This window comes from Nanorana parkeri, unplaced genomic scaffold, assembly GCF_000935625.1.
Source record: "Nanorana parkeri isolate BGI_ZX_2015 unplaced genomic scaffold, ASM93562v1 scaffold61, whole genome shotgun sequence".
NCBI classification, from domain to species: Eukaryota; Metazoa; Chordata; class Amphibia; order Anura; family Dicroglossidae; genus Nanorana; species Nanorana parkeri.
The window spans coordinates 1,175,858-1,197,539 of NW_017306329.1; the positions used below are offsets into that span (position 1 = coordinate 1,175,858).

Consider the following 21,682-nt stretch of genomic DNA (forward strand, 5'->3'; position numbering starts at 1 on the left):
ATAAGCTCCCCAGTGAGACAGTATGGCGTTCCACTAATGCAGACTGAACGCCTACTGTCTCCTGGGACCCCACAGCTCTCCTACACGCCTGCTGGACTACACATCTCGGGATCGATTCCTCCTGGACCCCTGCACCTTAACTGACTCCACTCAAACTGCAAGTACTTGTGCCCATTGCCCTGCATCTTAACCTTAGTGAGTGTATAACTAAGTGCCGTGGAGTAGCTCTTGTGCTCCATCTAGTGGACTGTTGGGAGATCACATCATTGACTCTAAATAAGGCTGTTACACTCCTGAATTTCAGTTATCATTCCTAACCATTACAAATTGAGGGTATTGTACCAAGAAAGGGAATATGCTGTAATATCCCCTCTTCCTTTTTTGTTTCTTTTGGCTGTGATGCTTGAACCCTAACTCCCTGTTAAGATTGGGAGTGAAACCAGGGTTCCGTCTGAGTAGCCTCCGCAGTTGTGATCCACAAACGCCTAAACTACCCCAGGTGTTACATAGAGCCTATGCCAGACACAGCAGAGGCCCTGGGTTCAGATTTGGATCCTAACACTAACTTCCCATATTTGTGTCTTGTGTGTTTGGTCGGAATTGTCCTTTAACCACTTTTGTACCTTGGACATGTTTGTATGCCCAATAAAACTTCACCGAAGTACAGAGGGATTATGTAGTATGAACTGTTCATCTTCCCCTGCTGCCACTCCCCTGACATCAAAATGACAGCCGGGATTTGCTGAGTAATTACAGCAGCCTGTCCACTGCTGTCCACAAAGACCTTGTGAACAGTGTTTATAAATACTGTTCATGAGTGTGATTCAGAGATACAGTTTGTTTGTTTTTTAATAAAATCTGCTTCTGTTGAACTCCTTCTTATAGTTGCCCTAATCAACCCTACTTGATGCATTCCCTCCCTTCTGCCCTTAGCTATTAGTTTTATGCAAATAAAAAATAGAAATATCTATTGTAATAAATTATTAAAATTTCATTTTATTAGTTAATTTTATGCCCCAAAAGATACCCAAAATTGAAAAATCCACTTCTATTTAATTTGTAAATAATTGTGCGAAACTTTCTGCTAGAAATTTACTGGGAACAAATTTTAGACTAAAACTTATACTTTTTATCTACAATAACACTAATTATTTCAAAACTACCGTTAGTCATAATGGATTCGTGTGCATTTTTTACGTTTTTTTTTAAGGCATAGTTTGTGTAGAAAATAAAATCATTTTTGCAAGTCAAAATCACCAACATAAAAACTTGTTTGTCCTGAAAAACATAATATACTGTATGTATTACCTTGTTATCTTAAGTAATGACACTGAATAAACAGGCCAAAGTTGCTCTGGTACATAAGAGGTGTAGCGGTCCAAGAGCTGAAATGGCTCAGAGTATTTTAAGTATTAATATTTTTTTTTATTTTATCCTCTAGGCGCCGATAGCAAAATAATGAGAAACAGTGGAAAGACTACCTTCAAAAGGACTAAAATTGATCTTATGGTGAACAACATGGTGTATATGGTAAATATTGGCCTTTAAAATAAGCAGAGCCAGATGTATGCTTTTTCTACCAACCCCCCTCCCCCCGCAACACACAGAAGAACATATGCACTGTACAACATGAAGCAATCATGCAAACAAATATGCACGATATACACATTTCTTTAATAGTATTCAGGGGAAGGTGGACACAGGCAGCTCCATTCTGCTTGGCAGCAGTGGCACCAAGATGGGTGTCTGTGGTGTGGCGTTATCACACATGCACAGTGATGTACTTCACTGCCGGTGGTCATCTTGGTGATGGATGCTGGCGAGGAGAGGAGGGGATATTGACCCGTCGGGATCAGGTATGCTGCCAAGTCTCCCTTTCCCTTGTGCTGCTGCCGGGCTCTCAGTCTATGAACGAGTGCCTGACTTTTAAGACTTGCGATGCCACTGCTGCTAGGAACCATAGTGGACGTCTCACACAGCTCAATGATCAAAATTGCAGCAGTCTTGATCAAGAGACTTCCAGGTATCAGAGGGAGAGGAGTGTCAGCTCCACACGGTGGAGTTCTTGTTTATGGCACACTAAAAAGCATATGTAATGGACCAGTTTCAGTGACTCAGGTTTAATTTACCTGTGCCCCATCAAGACAATTGGTGCAATGCAGTTTGGCTACATCCACCATTTGGCAGGGTGCCGCTTTGTTGTGGAAAATTACTTTGATATAGGTGGAGGTTGTTAAAAAAATTTGTATTGGCCCTGGTTGCCAGATACGCTTTGTATGCCACTGCAGGGGGCACTAAGGGAATGTGTTTGAAACCTGTACAACTATGATTAAATTCCCCATTTTTATTTAGTATGTTTGCTGTAGCATGAGTAATTCTTTCTTTTTTTTTTGTACACAAGTACAGAGTAGATTCGGATTAGGGTCAGCTACATTGCTGGTGGCACAAATATGACTTGCTACAATCGGATCATCAATGCTTCTGCATTGGATAATAATGAGGACATTCAACAGTCAGAGGAGCTCAATTTTTCTCAGGTTGTTTTTCCAATTGTTAAATCTCCAAGTGGACCAGATACCTCGAGATCTAACCACAAATTGTTAGCTCTCCGAGTGGACCAGCATAGAAAAGCAAAAGTAACTTGTATAGAAAAGAATGAAGGATCCCATTATTGCCCCTGTCCCACTGTCAGTGCTGGGTGAAGATTCAGTCTGAAAGGACCAAGATCTCATCTTTAAAACCTGTCCTTCTGTCCTCCAGATATTTGGGATGTTGATCCTGGCGGCAGCTGGTCTTGCCATTGGGAAGTCAGTTTGGGAAAGTGATATAAACACCGGAAATACATCTTGGTACCTTTATGATGGAAAAGATTATCCCGCATCATACCGAGGATTCTTAGGCTTTTGGGGATATATCATTGTTCTGAACACCATGGTACCAATATCACTCTATGTAAGGTAATATATGTCTACTGTACTACTAAATAAAACATCAGTCACTTTCAATGTCATGTTCTTGGACAAAAACATCTGTCTTGACACATTCCGTGGAGATTGGAGTATATAGTTAGAGCACAGTGTCTGTGAAGGTTCTGAATTTATCCAGGTCATGGTATAGCTAGCAGTAGTTAGTCACTACTAGTGATGATCCTGGGCTTGGTGCAAACCTAGTTCACCCAAGTCCACTTAAAACTGTGATACACCCCCTTCCTGGCCCAATCAATAGTGGCGGTTGTGGCAGGGGCATTCCCTGCCCTTTTGTGATGTGTAGCTGCAGGGCAGGGAATGCACTTGGTGCAACTGACTGGGCCAGGAGGTGGGGGTGCACGCAGGGCCGGCGATAGTGCAAGGCAGCACAAGCGGCCGCCAGAGGGCGCTGTTGGGGCGGGGCGCAGAAATGGTATCACTGTCTCCGCATATTACTGTGCCCGTCCCGTTCTCCTTGCTGCAGACTCACAGACTGTCAGCGGTTTCTCCTTACAGGCTGTAATCAGCTGCAGCGATCTGTGTCAGAGGGGACAGATAGCCGATTACAGCCTGCAAGGAGAAACTTCTGTCAGTCTGTGAGTTTCCTTCCCACGTGCAGCCTACTCCCCCAAAAATGATGGCAGACGGTACGGATGACACGGCTATGCTGGTGGAGCCTGCAGGAGCAGGCCCACTACAATGGGAGTTTTTCCCCCAATATTTAGATTTTAAGCTAAGTTGCAGACAATCAGCTTATTATAGTGTTGAAATATACATGGGAACAGCATTGCCTGTCAACAGTTTGTAATTTTGTTTGGCCAAGTCCCATGAAGTCAGGGAGATTCCCTGTTTAATGTGCAAGGTGAGGTCACCTAAGATTTAAACCTGTACTGCTTCTGGGCTATTTTTGTTTTACCAGTTAGGAAGGATTGCTTCTCTATTCAGCCCTAAGAATGGCCGTACACTTCAATTTCAACTACTTTCCATCTAGCGGGAATAGGAAATATGATTGCAAGTAATGACCAGAAACTAAGCATTCTACCATCCAGAAGTCTGATTATTCTCCAGAACTGTGGAGTGAAAACTGGGCAATACATTGGCAGCTTCAGTCCAGTTTATTGAAAGGAAGAATTGGAATGGAAACCAAATAGGAGATAAAATATGGCAATATTGAATGCGATTGGATTTTTCTTCCAGGTACAATTGGGGCATTTTCAATTTCATCCCCTTGCAGCTGATAGAAACCACCATTTTATGTCTTTAAAGTCACATGACAGACACCTGAGGATGCTTGTTTTCTAATGAGTTGTTTTTATTTTTTATTGCGCAGTATTGAAATGATTCGTTTGGGACAAAGTTTATTTATTGACTGGGATATACATATGTACTATGCAAAGAAAGACACAGCAGCCAAAGCCAGGACAACAACGCTGAATGAACAGCTGGGGCAGATTGAGTACATCTTTACCGACAAGACTGGTACACTGACGCAGAACGTCATGACGTTTAAGAAGTGTTCCATTAATCGAAAGACTTATGGTAAGGCACCAAAAATGTTTATATATATATATATCTAGCGCACCCCCTCAGAGGCAACAGAGAAAAGGTGGATATCCATTATAGCCATGTCTGGTGGATCCCGGTTCTCACTGCCCATTAGCACTTACCACCCTCCAAGGCAAAGCGAGGTCCAGACTGTAGATATGATGCTGAGGAACTTTATTGATGAACTTCAGGGAGAGAGGTTTAGGGCCAGGATCATCTAGCAAGGTGTAGGCTCCTTTAGGCAATAGGACAGAGTAACTGCTGCCATCGCAGACTGGGACCTTTAAGCCAAACATGGCAATCTGTGTGTAGAGCACCTGGCAAAGCAGTACTTGAATCAGAAATCATCAGTCATCTTCCTCCTTGGTATCAGTAGCAGCCACTGGGCCCCCGGACTCAGGCCTGAGTGTAAGCACATGGCTAGTCCACATGCTACAGGCCTAGCCATATCAGACAGTCAGAAGCATCCTCCCCGCAGGCAGGACCTGGGGGAGGAAGAGAGAGCACCTGGCCAAGCAGTACTTGAATCAGAAGTCATTAATAATCTTCATCCTTGGTATCAGTAGCAGCCACTGGGCCCCCAAACTCAGGCCTCAGTGTAAGCACATGGCTAACCCCAAGGCTTCAGGCCTAGCCAGGGCCGGCCCTAGGCCTTTAGGCGCCCCATGCGAGAAAGCTTTACAGCGCCCCTCAGTGACCACACACCTCAGTGGCCACACCCTTTAGTGGCCACCCCCCGTAACCACACCCATTTTCCCCAATATCCGCACCATTTAAAGACTCCAATTTTGTTAAGCCGCAAAGAAACATATTAAAAAGTATGATAAAAATAAAACTTTTATTCAAAGCTATTAAACTTGTAGGCACAATATAAGTATTCTTATCAAATAAAACAACAGAAGGTAAACAATAAATGTCAAACTAAAATAGAGTCTATAAAAATAAAGTGTCAGGTTGTCATGCCGACACCCTTTTTTCAAGTAAGTGCATCTAGAAAAGTAAAAATAGAAAACAGAACACAAAACCCGGACTACATGTAAAATGAATGAATTACTATATGTCCGAATATGCGAAAAATATATTCAGGTGCATAATAATTTGTTTGAGACTGTGCGGCGGCCATGTTGGCCACTGGCGTGTTCTGTGAATGTGTGCCACCATCTTGGAGGCAGGGAGCATGACGTTACATGACGCATGCATGCGTGGCGTCCAGCGGTCTATTTAATTTTGCTGCTGCTGTAGGCAAGGCAGACTAACCGGCCGATTCGTGGACTGCACATCCCTCCCCCCCGATTCCCATAGATGGCATCACCCACCTCTGTATAGTGACACAGAGCAGCAGCCGATGACAGGAGGAAGTCTTCCGCGTCACGTGGCGGCCCGCAAGCAGCAGCGGCGCTGTGTGCTAGATGCCGGCTGCTGCTCTGTGTCGTGGTGCTGGCGCTGGTGGCGAGAGCGCAGTATACAGAGGTGGGTGATGCCATCTACGGGAATCAGCGGGTCAGCCCGTGGGGGATGTGCAGCTTTGCCCTAGGCAAGGCAGCATCGCCGCCCTCAGCGAATCTGCCGCTCCAGGCAAACGCCTTGTTTGCCTCACGCAGATACGCCCCTGGTGGCGTCAGGTGACGTCACACGCCGATATTGGTCCCACCATCTTGGTGTATACCTAGATATACACCAAGATGGCGGCGCCCAACACGTGCGGTATATGACGTCATGCGCCCTGCCTCCAGAACACGCCAACCACGGCTTCTAGGGGGACTACAAATTCCAGCAATACATTTATACGGCAATGCAGAACAGGATATGAATTGGACTCTGGGCTTCGTAACGTGCCGGGCTCTGGGCTTCGTAACGTGCCGGGCTCTGGCCTGCGTAACGTGCCGGGCTCTGGCCTGCGTAACGTGCCGGGCTCTGGCCTGCGTAACGTGCCGGGCTCTGGCCTGCGTAACGTGCCGGGCTCTGGCCTGCGTAACGTGCCGGGCTCTGGCCTGCGTAACGTGCCGGGCTCTGGCCTGCGTAACGTGCCGGGCTCTGGCCTGCGTAACGTGCCGGGCTCTGGCCTGCGTAACGTGCCGGGCTCTGGGCTGCGTAGTGCCTCGGGCTCTGCAATTAGTAGCACCCCGGGCTCTGGGCTTAATAACGCCCCGGGCTCTGGGCTTAGTAGCGCGCCGGGATCTGGGCTTAGTAGCGCGCCGGGATCTGGGCTTAGTAGCGTGCACGGATCTGGGCTTAGTAGCGCGCCAGGCTCTGGGCTTAGTAGCGCGCCGGGCTCTGGGCTTAGTTACGCACTGGACACAGGGCTTAGTAACGCGCCGGACACAGTGCTTAGTAATGCGCTGGACACAGTGCTTAGTAACGCGCCGGACACAGGACCCACCTGAGACCCCACACAGCCCACCCGAAAGTGACTTGCAGAGCACACCATACATGCTGCACGGCCCATCTGAGACTCTCTATGGTGGGCTCTGCAGGGGTCTCAGGTGGGCTGGTTGGGGCTGCATTTCCCTCCCAGCTCTTCTTACCTGCTCCTGCTGCTGGTGCCTGGCCTCCTCTGAGCCGGACGTGACGTGATCCCCCTCTACCTCTGGCCACTCGTCTGGGTTGCTGTCAGACTAGGATAGTGGTGGCGAATGTTTTTGAACCCAAGTGCCCACAACGCAACGTAAAATCAATTTATTTATCTCAAATTGCCAACACTAAAAATAACTTTAGTATTTCGGGCGCTCGGGTTTAAAAAATGTTCAGCATCACCGCCTTCGGCAAAATAAGGAAACGCACATACTCAAATATGTATACACTCATTAACCACTTGCTGCCCGAAGCAATTTCTTACAGTTGCGCACACATAAAATCTGAATAAAATCTGTAGAATAAAAATATGCTAGTTGCAATTTTTTATGTCGCACGGTATTTGCGCGAATGTTTATCATATTTAATATGAGTATTTTTAGGATAAAATACACTAAAATGAAATTTAGTGCACAGAAACCGAATATAATGGCCAATTTTTTGGTAAAATATAAAAGACGGGGTCACACCCGGGAAACCGCAAAAAACTACAATAACCAAAATTTCCAATGGGCGACGCTTTAAATGCTTTTACGGCTCATCGGTTTAGTGCTATCATTGCGCCATTGCTAAAGGAGTTGCTTCCATCTTCTTCTGAGCTTCTTTGAGCTGGTTTGGGGTTGTGTGGTGTAGCAAACATTGAATGGTTCCAGGTGTTTTCTGTTTTCATTTGAGACAAGTTTGAAATGTGCTCCTTCTGATTTCCCTCTGACCTTTTTCTGACTTGCTTCTGACCTGCTTCCAAGGTCCTTATGAATTGCTTCCGTGTGTAGGTATGGCTGAAGCGCACAATAAAAAAAGGAACACCAACTATGTATAACCTGATGCTGTGAAGCTTAACTGGCAATTTTTGTTGTCCAAACTGGAGTTTTTTTTTATGCACTTTTTTCCTGCAGGTGAACCAAGACCAGTGACTGGAAAATCAGTAGGTGGCAGTGTGGTGAGTAGGCATGATTATGTTTAGCTGTCCTATACCCGTTTTCAATCCTCGCAGCTCGGCAACAGCTCTCTTTGGCTGAGGAGTGAGGAGGGTTTTCATACTCTAGTTGGTTTGATGAAATCTCTGCTACTTCTTTGTACTTTTACCAATGGTCTACCGAGGATGGAAATATGAAATCTGCCACTGCTGACTTGGCTATCATTATAACTATGGATGCACCGATACCGTTACTAGTATCAATGCCGATACGAGTATTTGGGCGAGTACTCGTATCACCCAAATGCTCCGATACTTACCTCCGATACCTGAACTTACGGTCAGAGGGAGATCTCCCTTTGACCGGCAGTGCCAAGGGAGCATGGAGTCGGCTTCCTTTCCAACCATGAAGCCGGGTGGTGGGTTATGACCCGCCTCCCGGCTTCCTGATTGACTAGGAAGCCAGCTTCACGTGTTGTTAGGCAGCCTGTCTTCCTTACCAATTAGGAAGCCGGGTGGCACGTAATACCTGTCTCCTGGCTTTCTGTTTGGTCGGGAAGCCAGGCTGCCTAGGAACAAGTAAAGCCGGCTTCCTAGCCAATCAGGAAGGAGGGAGGCAGGTCATGACGTGCATCCCAGCTTCCTCATTGGCTGCATTTTTATGTTTTCATTGCATAACACTGCAGAACAAACTGGTGCCTTCTGTGCAGCATGAAATAAAAATAATTTGCATTCACATTGTATAACTAGAATTCAATAATAATATTGATAATCTAAGAGATGGATTTTAATTGCAGTGTGCTGATTGGCTGCCCTGTTCCCATGCTAACACGCAGGTGGTAAAACCCGAACCTCAATGGCCACTTGATAAGGCATTCTACTTTGTTTTCAGTGTTGGCCTATTTTGAACAAACATTTTTTTCTGTTTTTTATTTTCAGCAAGTGGACTTCAGCTGGAATCCTTTAGCTGATCCCAACTTTACTTACAACGACAAGTACTTAGTTGACCAAATCCGGTCAGGGAGTGACCCATATGTACGAGAATTCTTCAAGTTGCTTGCTCTGTGTCACACAGTGATGGTGGATAAGACAGAAGGTATGTACTTTCTTCTTGTTTATGGGTCAGCAGCTGATTTAAACGAAAACTTTTCTAAAAGCTCCACAAAGATACACCTACAGATACGTGGATACATGTTCCAGGAATTTATAAGGCTACTGATACTAAATGTTGGAGTTCCCCTCTTATATTCAAGTAATGCACAGCTAAGAAGGGGCATTTTGTTTTTAGTGTGTGGGGAGATTCCATTCTCTGATTGGGCGATCCATGTGATGGGTGCTGTATGGAGGCTGGTAAGGGTGTTGCTTGGCCAACAGCCAGTAACAGTGCACACATTGAGAGAACTAAGCAGCATTGCACATGTTCTTACATGGGAGAAGTTGCCATAAGACCCTGACAGAGGAGCAGAAGATGCTCATGATGCCGCATCCCAGTTCATTCAAGCGTTGGGTTCCCAGATGGGGAGTCCTGTTCCTCGTACAAACTAAGAGGGGATTCCCGTTCACTTTGTAAAGTTTTCCTCTCTCCTGTTGTGCTCCCTGGCAGGAAGTAAAGAGAAATCTTTCCATTTGGACACAAAGAAAAAAAACCTGACAGGGGTTTTAAGTTGGTGCTATTACTAAAGGTCCATCAGAAAGACCATTGAACTGTCAGTGTCATATCTAGTTCTCTGCCTTTCCTGGTCAATAAAACTACAATACAGTAACATTCACAGAGGGCGATTTATCAAAACTGGAGCAGACAAATGCTGGAGCAGATTTGCACTGCACCCAATCAACTTCTTTGTCTCATTTTCAAATCTGACCTGAGCAAACTGAAGAGAGAAGCTGATTGGTTGCCATGGGCAACTGCTCCAGATTCTGTCTACTCCATTTCTGATAAATTCCCCCTCTGGAGTCTTCTCCATGTCTGAATATTGTACCTGGACAAACAGGTAATGGAGTGCCCTAACTGACCAAACCTGGTCATTATAAACTTATCAGATGTTAGGAGCATGTCTAATGACCCTATGCCTGTCACAACCTCCCAGCTCCTTCTGGGGGTTGCTTGTTGCCACTGCACTTATCACAGTCTTTTTGTCAGGTGTGGGCTAATTAATGCCGTCTCTGTGTGGCTTGCTGGCTGCAGCACTAGTCTAGACAGCTGTGGCCTAATTAATCTGTTCACACACCTGCAACTCTGGCATTTGCTTTGCCACTGGTGGCACCCAAATTAAGCATCATCAGCCTGTTCCTTAGTGCTTGTGATAGCATTTCCTGCTGATCAAGTCTGTGTTTGTGTGTCTGCATTCTTGCTTGTCTGATACCTGTCTTGACCCTCAGCTATGTTTTCTGGACACTCCTTTGTCTGGTACCTGCCCTGACCTTTTGCTAAGTTTACCGGATTCTTGTTTGTTTGCTACCTGCCCTGACCTCTCGCTACGTTTCTTGGATTCCTCTTCTACTTCTCACCTTCCACTGCTCTATGCTGTGTTTACTTTATGGGTCTGTAGCAACAACCATGGCCAGAGTGTATATACCCTGTTTCCCCAAAAATAAGACCTACCCCGAAAATAAGATCTAGTACTATTTTTGGGAATTGCTAAAATATAAGACCAACCCCGAAAATAAGACCTAGTTGTGACCATTCCCAGGGCTGGTGGTGGCATAAGGGGGAACTTGAAGAGCCACGGGAGAGAATCAGCGGTGCCAATGAAGCCAGCGCTAGAGGAAGCGAGGCGGCAGCGGAGGGAGCAGAGCCGCATAAGCCGATGCCTCCTCTATAGCGCCAGCTCCTGTCACAGGCGGAGTGATACCAAATGCGCTCCTCCTGTGAGGAATCGATAGTGAAAGTGCGCTTCGCTCATTCTGGCAAGCGATTGGTTACCAAATTGCTCTTGGAAAGGTACGGCACCCCTGATTGCCCTGATCACCATATTTTTGTACATGAATAAGTGTGGAATGTTGTACATTAAAAAAAGAAAATAAGACCTACCCCGAAAATGAGACCTAGTGTGTGTTTCTGAGTGTCTTATTTTCGGGGAAACACGGTAGTACAAGTCCTGGGGGGATTTAAGTACCGGTAGGCTGCTAAAGGTGAAACGCATCATCACAACATAGTCGGACCTAGGTGTTTGCATACGTGACCTTACACCAGAACTAGGACAGCCTCTGATAATTCTTTTTTAGTACCAAACAACAAGACAATGGCTTTGAATCATTAGACTGCAAAGAAAATGTTACATTTGGGGTCAGAAATCTCTGCAGAATTACTGTATAAACCTGGGATTAGGTGTTCCCAGAATGCCACATTACCGGACCTGAAGATTTTACTGTAACCTGTTGTACACCAGTTAAGAGAACGCATATTCTAGGTAAATATACTGTGATCCCTGTATGCCTATCCATGGTAAAATATAACATTTGAGAAGAAAGAGCCTTTAATATCTTTCTCATACTGTATAAGGTATTTAGAGTATTATGGTCTCAACATTTCTATTCCATTTATCATTTATTATGGGATTAAATGTATTTCTTTTTCTCATATTCTTAGATGGTGAGTTGTGCTATGAAGCAGCATCACCAGATGAAGGAGCACTAGTGACAGCAGCCAGGAACTTTGGATTTGTGTTTCTATCGAGAACTCAGAGCACCATCACCATTAGCGAGCTGGGGAAAGAAGTCACGTATGAACGTCTGGCCATCTTGGACTTTAACAGCGATAGAAAACGCATGTCTGTGATAGGTAATCAGTCTAGTTAGATTGTAAGTCCACCATTGACCAAGTTTTCATAATAAAACTACCCATAACAATGAGTTGCCAGTCTACTGATTCAGCTGGATCAGGTGATCGTGCGTAATTTGCTCATCCACTGGCCAACCGTTCTTGGTGGGAATAATTAATCAGGAAGACCTGAACTATAGTTACTCCTATGATAAGCTTCTTATCCCCCTCCTCTGACCAAGGACACATCAGAGTTGATATACTGAAGGCAAACAGGCTGTTTACTTTGAAATGAAAATTCCCTTGCATAGTGAACACCCCATTTGCCTTCAATAAATCAACACCATTATGTTCATGGAGCATTGGAATAGCTAGAGATAAGTCAAAGGGCAACTCGAGCATGCAGGGCAAAGCAACAGGCTCTCTTAACTGTCGTCCCTCCCCAGCTGCACATACTCACCTTCCCTTTACTTTCTTGATGCCCTGTTTGGTCTTAAGGAGCAAAGAGATATACCTGTTACTTCTGGGTATGTAAGACTCACTCCTCTCTTCACACATGATAGCAATGTTGCTTAGTGATTGGCCGCTCAGCCACCCAAAGCTGTCACATGGGGTCAGGGAGAGAGTTCCCAGCTATGGGCTATGGGCTATGATTTATCTCCTTATTGACAGTATCTCAGATATGCCCTTTCTGCTCACTCCTGTACTTACAAAATGCTTGTTGTCACATGAATTGCTGTCTGTACATTTAGAACCAAGAGGCCAATTTTTTCACATGCCTGCCTATTGGTGACTATAAAGTAAATAGTGCCAAAGCTTTTATGGGCAAGTTACAGCAAATTAATTTTAACAAAACCATATTTAACTGTCAGCAAAATGTCCTATTGTAGCGGTGTTGTGGATTTAGAAACAAACCCTTTTTATTCTTTTTTTTGCAGTACGGCATCCAGATGGGAGCTTAAAACTTTACTGTAAAGGTGCTGACACCATCATATACGCTCTGCTGCATCCGGACAACCCAATCCAAGAGCCTACTCAGGAAGCGTTAGATGTAAGTGAGTCTTTATTACATTACATAGTGGCATCTTTTTTGCCACAACTTTCTTTTGCCTTTTGGTACCTTAAAGGAGAATTATGAGGTGAGTGCTTTTCACTCACCTCATAGTTCTAGCCGACCTGTGACCAGTCAAACAGATAAATGCAATGTTGAAATCTATATCATCTTCCTGCCCCCTGCCTGCAGTTTTCCAGGACATCTGCCCCCAGGTCATCTCCGTGTCCCCAGCCTGCAGTGTCTCCAAACATCTCCCAGGTCATCTCCCATCCCACTGCCTGCAATGTCCCCAGACATCTGCCTCCAGCCTACAACGTCTTCGAACATCTTCCCCCGCTTGCAATGTCTTCAGATATCTGCCCCCAGCCTACAATGTCTGGGGTCAGGGCTTTTCCCCATTGTTCTCCTAAGGGTCACGGGAGAACACAAACTAGCGTCTTCTCGTGACCCATAGCTCAGTATACCGCGAGCTACCGCGAGCGGTATACTGAGACGCCGCAGCGGATCCACACAATTCTGTCTGGATCCACCCAGCTGCGTGATTGACAGCTGGCTCTGCCTATCCAGAGGCAGAGCCAGCTGTGCCCGCCCCCTCCCCTGTCCGATCCGCCAGTTAGCGCTGAATGATCGGACAGGGGAGGGGGGGGAATCTCTGCAGGGAACCGTGACGGCTCTCTGCAGGGATAGATCGAGAAGTGAGTGAGCAACGGTATGTGTTCGCTCACTTCCCGATCTACTGAGCCGACCTCTGACAGTTTAATTGTCACAGGTCGGCTCAGATTATGAGGCTGAGTGAAAATCACTCACCTCATAATTCTCCTTTAACTTCTTGTAAGGCCATGATTCTTCCAGCCTCTGAAAATAGTCTGTTTAGCAGCTACAAAAAAAGAAGGTGGTGAGCTTTTTCTGTGAGGTGCTTAGGCCCAAAATACCACAGAAATCAATTAATCCGCCCACAACATATACATCTGGTTGAACCCCCTAATTGCTTTTGTACCAAGGATTCTGCAGTACTGAAAATATTTATGTTGGCACCACTACTAGCTTGGGTTCCATTACATTGCTAAAGTTGTATATGCTGCACCATTGTTCTTTAAATAAAATAGAGGCACAAGAACCCCACAAGAGCTCACATCATAGTTCCACATACATTCTTCTAGCAAATACCAGAACTGCCACTTTACTAGACCAAGCCTATTTGCATTGTTTTCTGAGTTATAAACCTAGTTCATCTCCCTGAAATACCGAACACTTTGTATATTTGTATTGAAGCATTCACTGTACTATACTGCCCTCATCTTCAGGTGTTTGCCAATGAGACCCTTAGGACCCTGTGCCTGTGTTACAAAGACATCAGCGAGGAAGAGTTTTACAAATGGAACAAGAGGCATAAAGCGGCCATTGTGGAGGTCGACAACCGTGATGAAGCTTTGGATAAAGTGTATAAAGAGATTGAAACTGACCTCGTGGTATGTGACCCAATCCCATATAGACAATCGGCAATTTAATGGCATTAAATGTCATTTTTGTGAAATTTCAACAAAGTTAAAAAGAAAAAAGTCAAAGAGTGCAATGTGTAGTCAGACCGCACACCCGCAGGGACGTATTATAGGGTCCCTAATGAGCCTTAGCTGGTGTGAACATGCTGAAAAGAAATACAGTTTAAAGATATATTAAATTTTTTCGTTCAGTAAATATGACACTGCGTATAATATTTTATTGGTAGGCAACCTTGGCACTCCAGCTGTGGTGAAACTACAAGTCCCACGCATTGCAAGACTCTGACAGCCAGAGGCATGACTCCCAGAGACAGAGGCATGATTGGATTTTTCGTTTCATTACAGCTGGGGTGCTGAGGTTGCTTACTGTTGGAACTTCTTGCACAGCCTCACAGAGAAACACAAGCACGCAGTCTGATATGCATGCTGCACATGGCTTGGCTAGGAAAACAGGAAGGAAGGCACAGCTTTATTCTCTACCTTATTCAATACAACAGAGAATCTACCATAGATATATAACACAACACTGCCATCTAGTGGCCGAAATTGTATACTGCAGGGGTTATTGCTATAAAAACAGTAATGTGTATTCTAACACTTACCCCTGTAATACTTCATATTTACCTAATTTAGGGGGGAGCTCTGGGCTCCGTGTCACATATACCAGTCTTGCCATAATGCTAGCCTGTTGCCACTCTTTATCAAACTTTGCCAAACTTTAAAAGAAGAGACTTAGAACTCACCTGTCCCTCCACATGTTGCTCTGATCTTCACCTAGTGCAGAGCCTCCAGAAGAATCTGCACATATCCTATGGGGCAGCACAGTGGTGTCTGAGGCCTCTGGTTCAAAGCCCTGTCAGGACACTATCTGCATGGAGTTTGCATGTTCTCCCTGTGTTTGTGTGGGTTTCCTCCCAAACTCCAAAGACATGCTGAAAATGTAATTGGCTCCTGTCTAAATCGGCACTGTATGTATGTGAGATAGGAACCTTGGATTGTAAGCTCCTTGAGGGCAGGGACTGATGTGAATGTGCAACTATGTAAAGCACTGCGTACAATGTCGGCGCTATATAAATACCTGCAATAATTCAATAAATATCTTGAACCTTCCGGATGTGTCATATGCCTGGTCTCCCGTGGTTCCACCCCTGGCCTTTACATTACTACAGATTCAATTAGAGCAGCGGTTCTCAACCTGTGGGTCGCGACCCCCTCGGGGGTCAAATCACGATTTGCCAGGGGTCGCCCGGGAGTCTCCCACTATTAGATAGCGGCTCCTGGCCGCCCGGGAAAGAAACAATTTCTCCCTGGAAAGTGTAAAGCAGAGTCAACCTTTCCCTGCGATGGTTTTTTTTATTTTGACATCGGGGGACGCTGGCCACCGTAAGTCAGGAAAAAAACCCACCATAGGAATACATAGCTAGATTCCTATTGGCTATTTCACTTTGCAATAGCCAATAGCAAACTAGATATTGCACCCACCCTCGGCTGCTGCCAATCAGCAGAGGGGGGCATGCAGTTCTCCATCAGGTCCTCTTCTAGTGATTGACAGCAGCAGAGGGCGGGTGCAATAGCTAGTTTGCTATTAGCTATTGCAAAGTGAAATAGCAATAGGAATCTAGCTATGCATTACTATGGTGGGTTTTTTATTTTATTTTATTCTGACGGCGTACGCCGGTGGTTTTCAACCTGCGGGTCGCTGTGTGATTTCTCCTGTGCTAGGTGAGAGTCCTCCTCAGCCCTCTCCCAGCGCAGCAGTGTCAGTTCTCCCACCACGCCGCCAGATGTCGCTGAAGCAGCTGCCTCATCCCTAAATTTTACCGTTGGGGGTCACCACAACTTGGCAAATGTTACCAAGGGGTCCCGGCCCTAGAAAGGTTGAGAACCACTGAGAGACAGTCTGAAGGCAAAGAGTTTATGCTGAGCTTTCTCTATAAAATCCCACAACCCTTTATACAGTCAGTGTTATGGGTGTACCCTTAATTAGATATTTATTTATAAAATAAAAACATTAACTAAATAATAAAGTAATAATATATTAAATGTCTCCTGCCACTTTGGCTGCAGTCTGTGATCTTCATCTCCCACTCTGACAATGTGCACACATTAAAATGTTTATTCTCTGTTCTTTACAGAGAAAGAGACCACATGGAGGACACTAGTACAAAAGTGTTTCTAAAATGTTCTAAGATCTCTATATGTGATACTGAACCCTTCCAGAGCTAGGAAATGATCGGTATCACTCTATTCTTCTGCCTGATGTTACATTATTTGGTTTTATTTATCCTCATGCATGGATTCTGTAGAGATGAACGATTAGTAATTCTGCCAGGTAAATAGCACATTTGAACCAGTAGCATATGACCTTTGTGGAGGAATTTGGGTCCAAAACATGGATAGTTGACTGTTATATGACATAGAATTGGATGCTGTAGGACAGGCCCATAACTATGTTTGATGGGGCCCCAGAGCAACAAGTCTAAGGTGCCTCCTGTCCCCTAATCTCAAAGACAATTCCTCCAATTATACAGATTGCTCATTCTTTTCCTAGCAGTTGTACAGAGGTTCCCAAACTGTACATTTATTTTATCCAAATGTATTATCCAAACACGATTGTTATTTGGTTTAATCATTGTCTTAATGGACAGCTTTTGGCCCCCTTAGTTTCTGGGCCCAATGGCAGTTGCATAGTCTGAGATGGCTATAATTATGCCCTTGCTCCAGGAAAGAGAGACATGTTGACCTTCAAAGCAAGACCTAATTTTGACTGATTTTTGCTCCTTCAATTTAGTATTAGTATTTACATGGGAATTGTAATAGGTTTCTCATTTTGAAAGTGCTTTTTATTTTACTTTTTAGTTACTGGGAGCCACAGCAATTGAAGACAAGTTACAGGACGGTGTACCACAGACTATCTTCACTTTGGCAAAAGCAGACATAAAGATCTGGGTTCTAACTGGAGACAAGAAAGGTAAAAATTCAGTAGATAGGTAAGATGGGCTATATCGTTCTCAAACAAAGTAAGACTAAAAATCCCATTAATTCCTAAGAAGAGGACATTGACTGTGGGGATGTAAATACATGGCCTCTCTATAAGAATAAATAAGATTTTTCTACGCATTGAGAAAGGAAGAAGGTGCCTCACTGGGAGAGTTTTGCATGGTGGCTGTGCGGGTCCCAGCAAGGGGTGCTGGGAGATCTGCTAGGAGCATGAACAGGTGAGTATTAGACTTCGGGAGGTGCTGGGGGTATCTTCCAGGAGCCTGGGCAGGTGAGTGAAAGACATTGGGGGATGCAAAAGTGATCAGCTAGGAGCATGAACAGATGATAATAAGACTTGTAAGGGTGCTGGGTGATGTGCAAGGAGTGTGGACAGGTGAATATAGAATTTGAGGGCTGCTGGGGGGAATCTGTCAGGAGGATGGACAGGTGAGTATAAGAACTTGGGGGGTTGCTGGGGAGATTTGCAGAGGAGATCTGCCAGGGGCATGGATGGGTGAGTACAAAACTTTAAGGGGTACCAGGGGATCTGCCAGGAGTATGGGCAGGTGAGTGTAATACTTTAAGGGGTGCTCGGGAGATCTGCCAGGAGTGTGGACGGGCGAGTATAATACTTTGGGGGTGCAGGGGGATCGCTTAAAGTGACATTAAACCCTCAGATTTTTTTAACATAAAACAATACTGTAATGTGTACCTTACTGTAATCCATGGTTGTTTCCCTTCTCTTTGCTGCTCTTCCTTTTAAATCCTCATGTCTTCTCATGCTTGGGGAGAACTTCCCTTTTCAGCTCAGGGCCTCTTCCTGTAGTGCTGGCTCAGGTTTCAAGCCCATACAAACTTATACACGGACACCGTGTATCCATTCCTGAGACAAGGCAGTCTGCTGCAAAACAGAAGTTCTGCAGAGCATGAGAAGACATGAGGATTTAAAAGGAAGAGCAGCAAAGACAAGGGAAACAACCATGGATTACAGTAAGGCACACATTACGGTATTGGTTTATGTTAAAAAATCTGAAGGTTTAATGTCACTTTAACTAATCTATAAACAGGATAATAAAGAATCATGGTTGCATGAGGTGTCCTACATGATCATTACTAGAAAAAGAAAACAAACAAGCAAACAAAAATATAAAAAAGGGGCAGACTTAATGGACCACTTGGTCTTTATCTGCCATCACTCTTCTCTGTTTCTAACAGGAGCGGCTATATTGATTACAATGATTGCATGACAATGTATAGGGTATATATTTATTTGCTTTAGATGCTGAGCCATTATGGAATTTAGAACCATTCTCCCTTCGATACTCTGTACTTTCCTTTTTAATAATATATCACATGACACATTGCCCAACAATTACAGAAACCTTTAATAATTTATTTTACACCTCGGCTTGTTCTTTGTTAATAAAGTCTAATAGAAAATATATATTTTTTCAGAAACAGCAGAAAACATTGGCCTAGCCTGTAAACTTCTAACAGACGAATCTGTTATAACCTATGGAGAAGAAGTCAAGTAAGTACAGATGGCAATACTGCATAGGGCTGTCCCTATGGTATTCGCCACCTAAGGCGGTGGTGTTCTGAAAGGGGGGGGGGGACTTGCTGACAAGGAACACTTTTTGTGTGGGGGGAGGCAGTTGTGGGGATGGCCGGCTCACTGGCATCACTGGTTGAGTGTCTCGCTCAGCTCTTGGCAACAGGTGAATTCAGGGAGCTGGGTGGGACACCAGACAGAGCGCCAAAGGTTGCTAATAGCTCTTAGCAACCTGGAACACTGTGGCCACCACCTGACACCCCACCACCAGCCAGCCACCCTCTGCCACCCCACCCCCCAATGAGAGGCTGACTGAGGCAACTGCCTCATTCGAGGGATGGCCATGTATTTACCTCTCAGGTGGACTGTGTATCATACCATCGATTCTTCCAGCACTGCATCCTCCATTAGAGTGGATCTGGCAGCATTAAACATGCAGAAATGTGTATGTAGAGATGTAGACATACACTTTAAAGCCTAATTAAAGTCAAAGAAATAGATATGAATCAGACAGAAATTGTACTGACAACCTTCATTTTCATAGTCTTACCTCCTATTAAGAAAGTTGTAGTTTTGTAAATATGACAGTGCAGTCCAGCAAGCATCAAAGTAGAGACCCAGTGCACTCAGTAATCAGCACCTACTAACAGACCTGGTCAGACACACCCCTCTCTTCCTCTGCAATACACGTATGTGTGAGGATACTTGTGATGATCAGTGGGAAAAGAAAGAGAAGAGCATCATCAATGTTGATCTGAGTTTTCATGAAAACCTTCTTGTTTAAAGGAGAACTATAAGGTGGGGGCTTTTCACTCACCTCATAGTTCTAGCCGTCCTGGGACAATGAGACTGTCACAGGTCGGCTCAGTAGATCGGGAGGTGAGCGAACACATACCGGCGTTCGCTCACCTCTCGATCCTGTCACAGCTCTCAGCCGTGACAGGGGAGGGGCTGGATTCCCCCCTCCGATCTGCCAGCGCTGACTGGCGGGTCGGATGGGGGAGGGGGCGGGTACAGCTGGCTCTGCCTCTAGATAGGCAGAGCCAGCTGTCACTCACGCAGCTGGGCGGATCCAGACATAATTGTCGGTATCAGCTTCAGCTGCGGCGTCTAAGTATACCGCGAGCTGTAGCTCGCGGGATACTGAGCTTAGGGTGACGGGAGGACGCTAGTTTGTGTCCTCCCATTACCGTAAGAAGAACTATGGGGAAAAGCCCTAACCCCATAGTTCTCCTTTAAGGAATTATCTAGCAAAAAATCAATTGCACATCATAACACCGCCCCTTTTTTACATTTTATAATCTCAGTTGTAGGGATTCAGTCTTGCTATTAAATAAAATTGACGTATCCAAGGCTCAGCATTAAGAAAAAATGTTTCTCATTCATGTTTACTCCTCCAGCACTTTAATACAGAGACGAATAGACCTTCAGATGACGGCTGACAATGCAGTGGAAATGCGTAGACTTAATGAGCCCGATGCTCTGGCTAACAAAAAGCGTGCGTTAATTATAACGGGATCCTGGCTGGTAAGTCATCATTGAACATACAGATATCTAACAGAAAGCCTGTTCATGTTGCTTATTTATGAAGGCCTTTTTGTCGGTTTTTTTGCATCACCTCGTCTACGCAAAGGATAAGACGCCTCCACGTGATATTATTGTGTACCAGGAGGCTTCTGATCACCCTTAGGCCCCTTTCACATTGTCCGATCAGGAGGGTCACATCCATCCATTTAGATCCGGCTGCCCATACACTTACATTGGGCATCCGATCGGGTCTGCCTGAAAAACTCACAGGCGGACCTGATCAGACCTACCATCTGAAAGGGGCCTTACTGTCAGCTCTATACCAAACACAAAATGACAGACACCACTCGGTGTGCAGGAAAAGGAGGCCAACATTTGAAAAACAAATCCCTTAGCCAAAAAAAATCCAACCTACCATATACTAATAAGTTAAGTATATAGGAAAAAATTTTTAATACTTACCAGTGTCTCATATATACAAACTAGACACCCATAATTAGCTAGTTGCCATCCCCACAAAGTGCATGGAACATATGAAAAACACTAAAACATTCCTGTATCCCCAGAACCAGTGGTCTCAAAGTACCGGCCCACGGGCCAATCATTAACATGAATGGGTGACAGCTGCCGTTTGTAAACACCAAATTATTTCTGCTGCAGAAAAATGCAAGTTCCTGATGCAGGAATCCCTAATCGCACCTAAACTTACAGATATGAATGGGGCCTTATTGTGTGTGTATTGGTGTTCGTAGTACCAAAACCAGATATAGTTACATTTTATTTTAAAGCGTGAAATTTGGCAAGCGGCCCCTATGGGAGAAAAAAATGTGTCTAGTGGCCCCCGAGTGAATTGAGTTTGAGACCCCTGCCCTAAATCATACCACCGACCCCAATAATATATCATATGAAAAACCAATCCCGGGATTCACGAAGGGTTCCTGATTGGTGTGACTCAAAGTCACAAAAATTTCTGCCCCAAACGCAAAGCAAAGAACAACATATATCAGCAATATAGACATGCTGTATATATGGATAAATCAATGATACGAACAATGCAAAATAAAAGAATGATAATAGAACCTGTGTTAGGAGAAGGATAGTGGCATCCTCTGGGTCTGCTGATGTACAAAGCTTGGAAATCTGGGTGGGTGGAATTAAATCAACGCATAACGTATCAGCTCAGGAATAGTGCATGGAGGCTGCCAGCTCAGGAAGGACGCATGGTGACAACTCCAAGTGTGGCTTTATAGGCCTAATAATAAAATCTCTTACAATAACCAAACTGTTTGAGGGAAATCAGAATTTCTGGC

The 21,682-nt window shown here is 44.8% G+C and overlaps 1 protein-coding gene across 1 annotated transcript in view; it reads left to right on the forward strand.

Annotated features, from left to right (window-relative positions):
* LOC108804471 (phospholipid-transporting ATPase IC-like) overlaps nucleotides 1-21,682 on the forward strand; it is a 51,908-nt gene that overhangs the window by 17,995 nt on the left and 12,231 nt on the right. Inside the window, exons 10-20 of the mRNA XM_018576228.1 lie at nucleotides 1,442-1,530; nucleotides 2,761-2,957; nucleotides 4,297-4,505; nucleotides 7,979-8,022; nucleotides 8,938-9,094; nucleotides 11,588-11,779; nucleotides 12,697-12,809; nucleotides 14,117-14,281; nucleotides 17,171-17,282; nucleotides 18,749-18,824; nucleotides 20,246-20,372. Of these exons, the coding sequence (XP_018431730.1) occupies nucleotides 1,442-1,530; nucleotides 2,761-2,957; nucleotides 4,297-4,505; nucleotides 7,979-8,022; nucleotides 8,938-9,094; nucleotides 11,588-11,779; nucleotides 12,697-12,809; nucleotides 14,117-14,281; nucleotides 17,171-17,282; nucleotides 18,749-18,824; nucleotides 20,246-20,372 (1,481 nt within the window). The remainder of the gene's footprint in view (nucleotides 1-1,441; nucleotides 1,531-2,760; nucleotides 2,958-4,296; nucleotides 4,506-7,978; nucleotides 8,023-8,937; nucleotides 9,095-11,587; nucleotides 11,780-12,696; nucleotides 12,810-14,116; nucleotides 14,282-17,170; nucleotides 17,283-18,748; nucleotides 18,825-20,245; nucleotides 20,373-21,682) is intronic.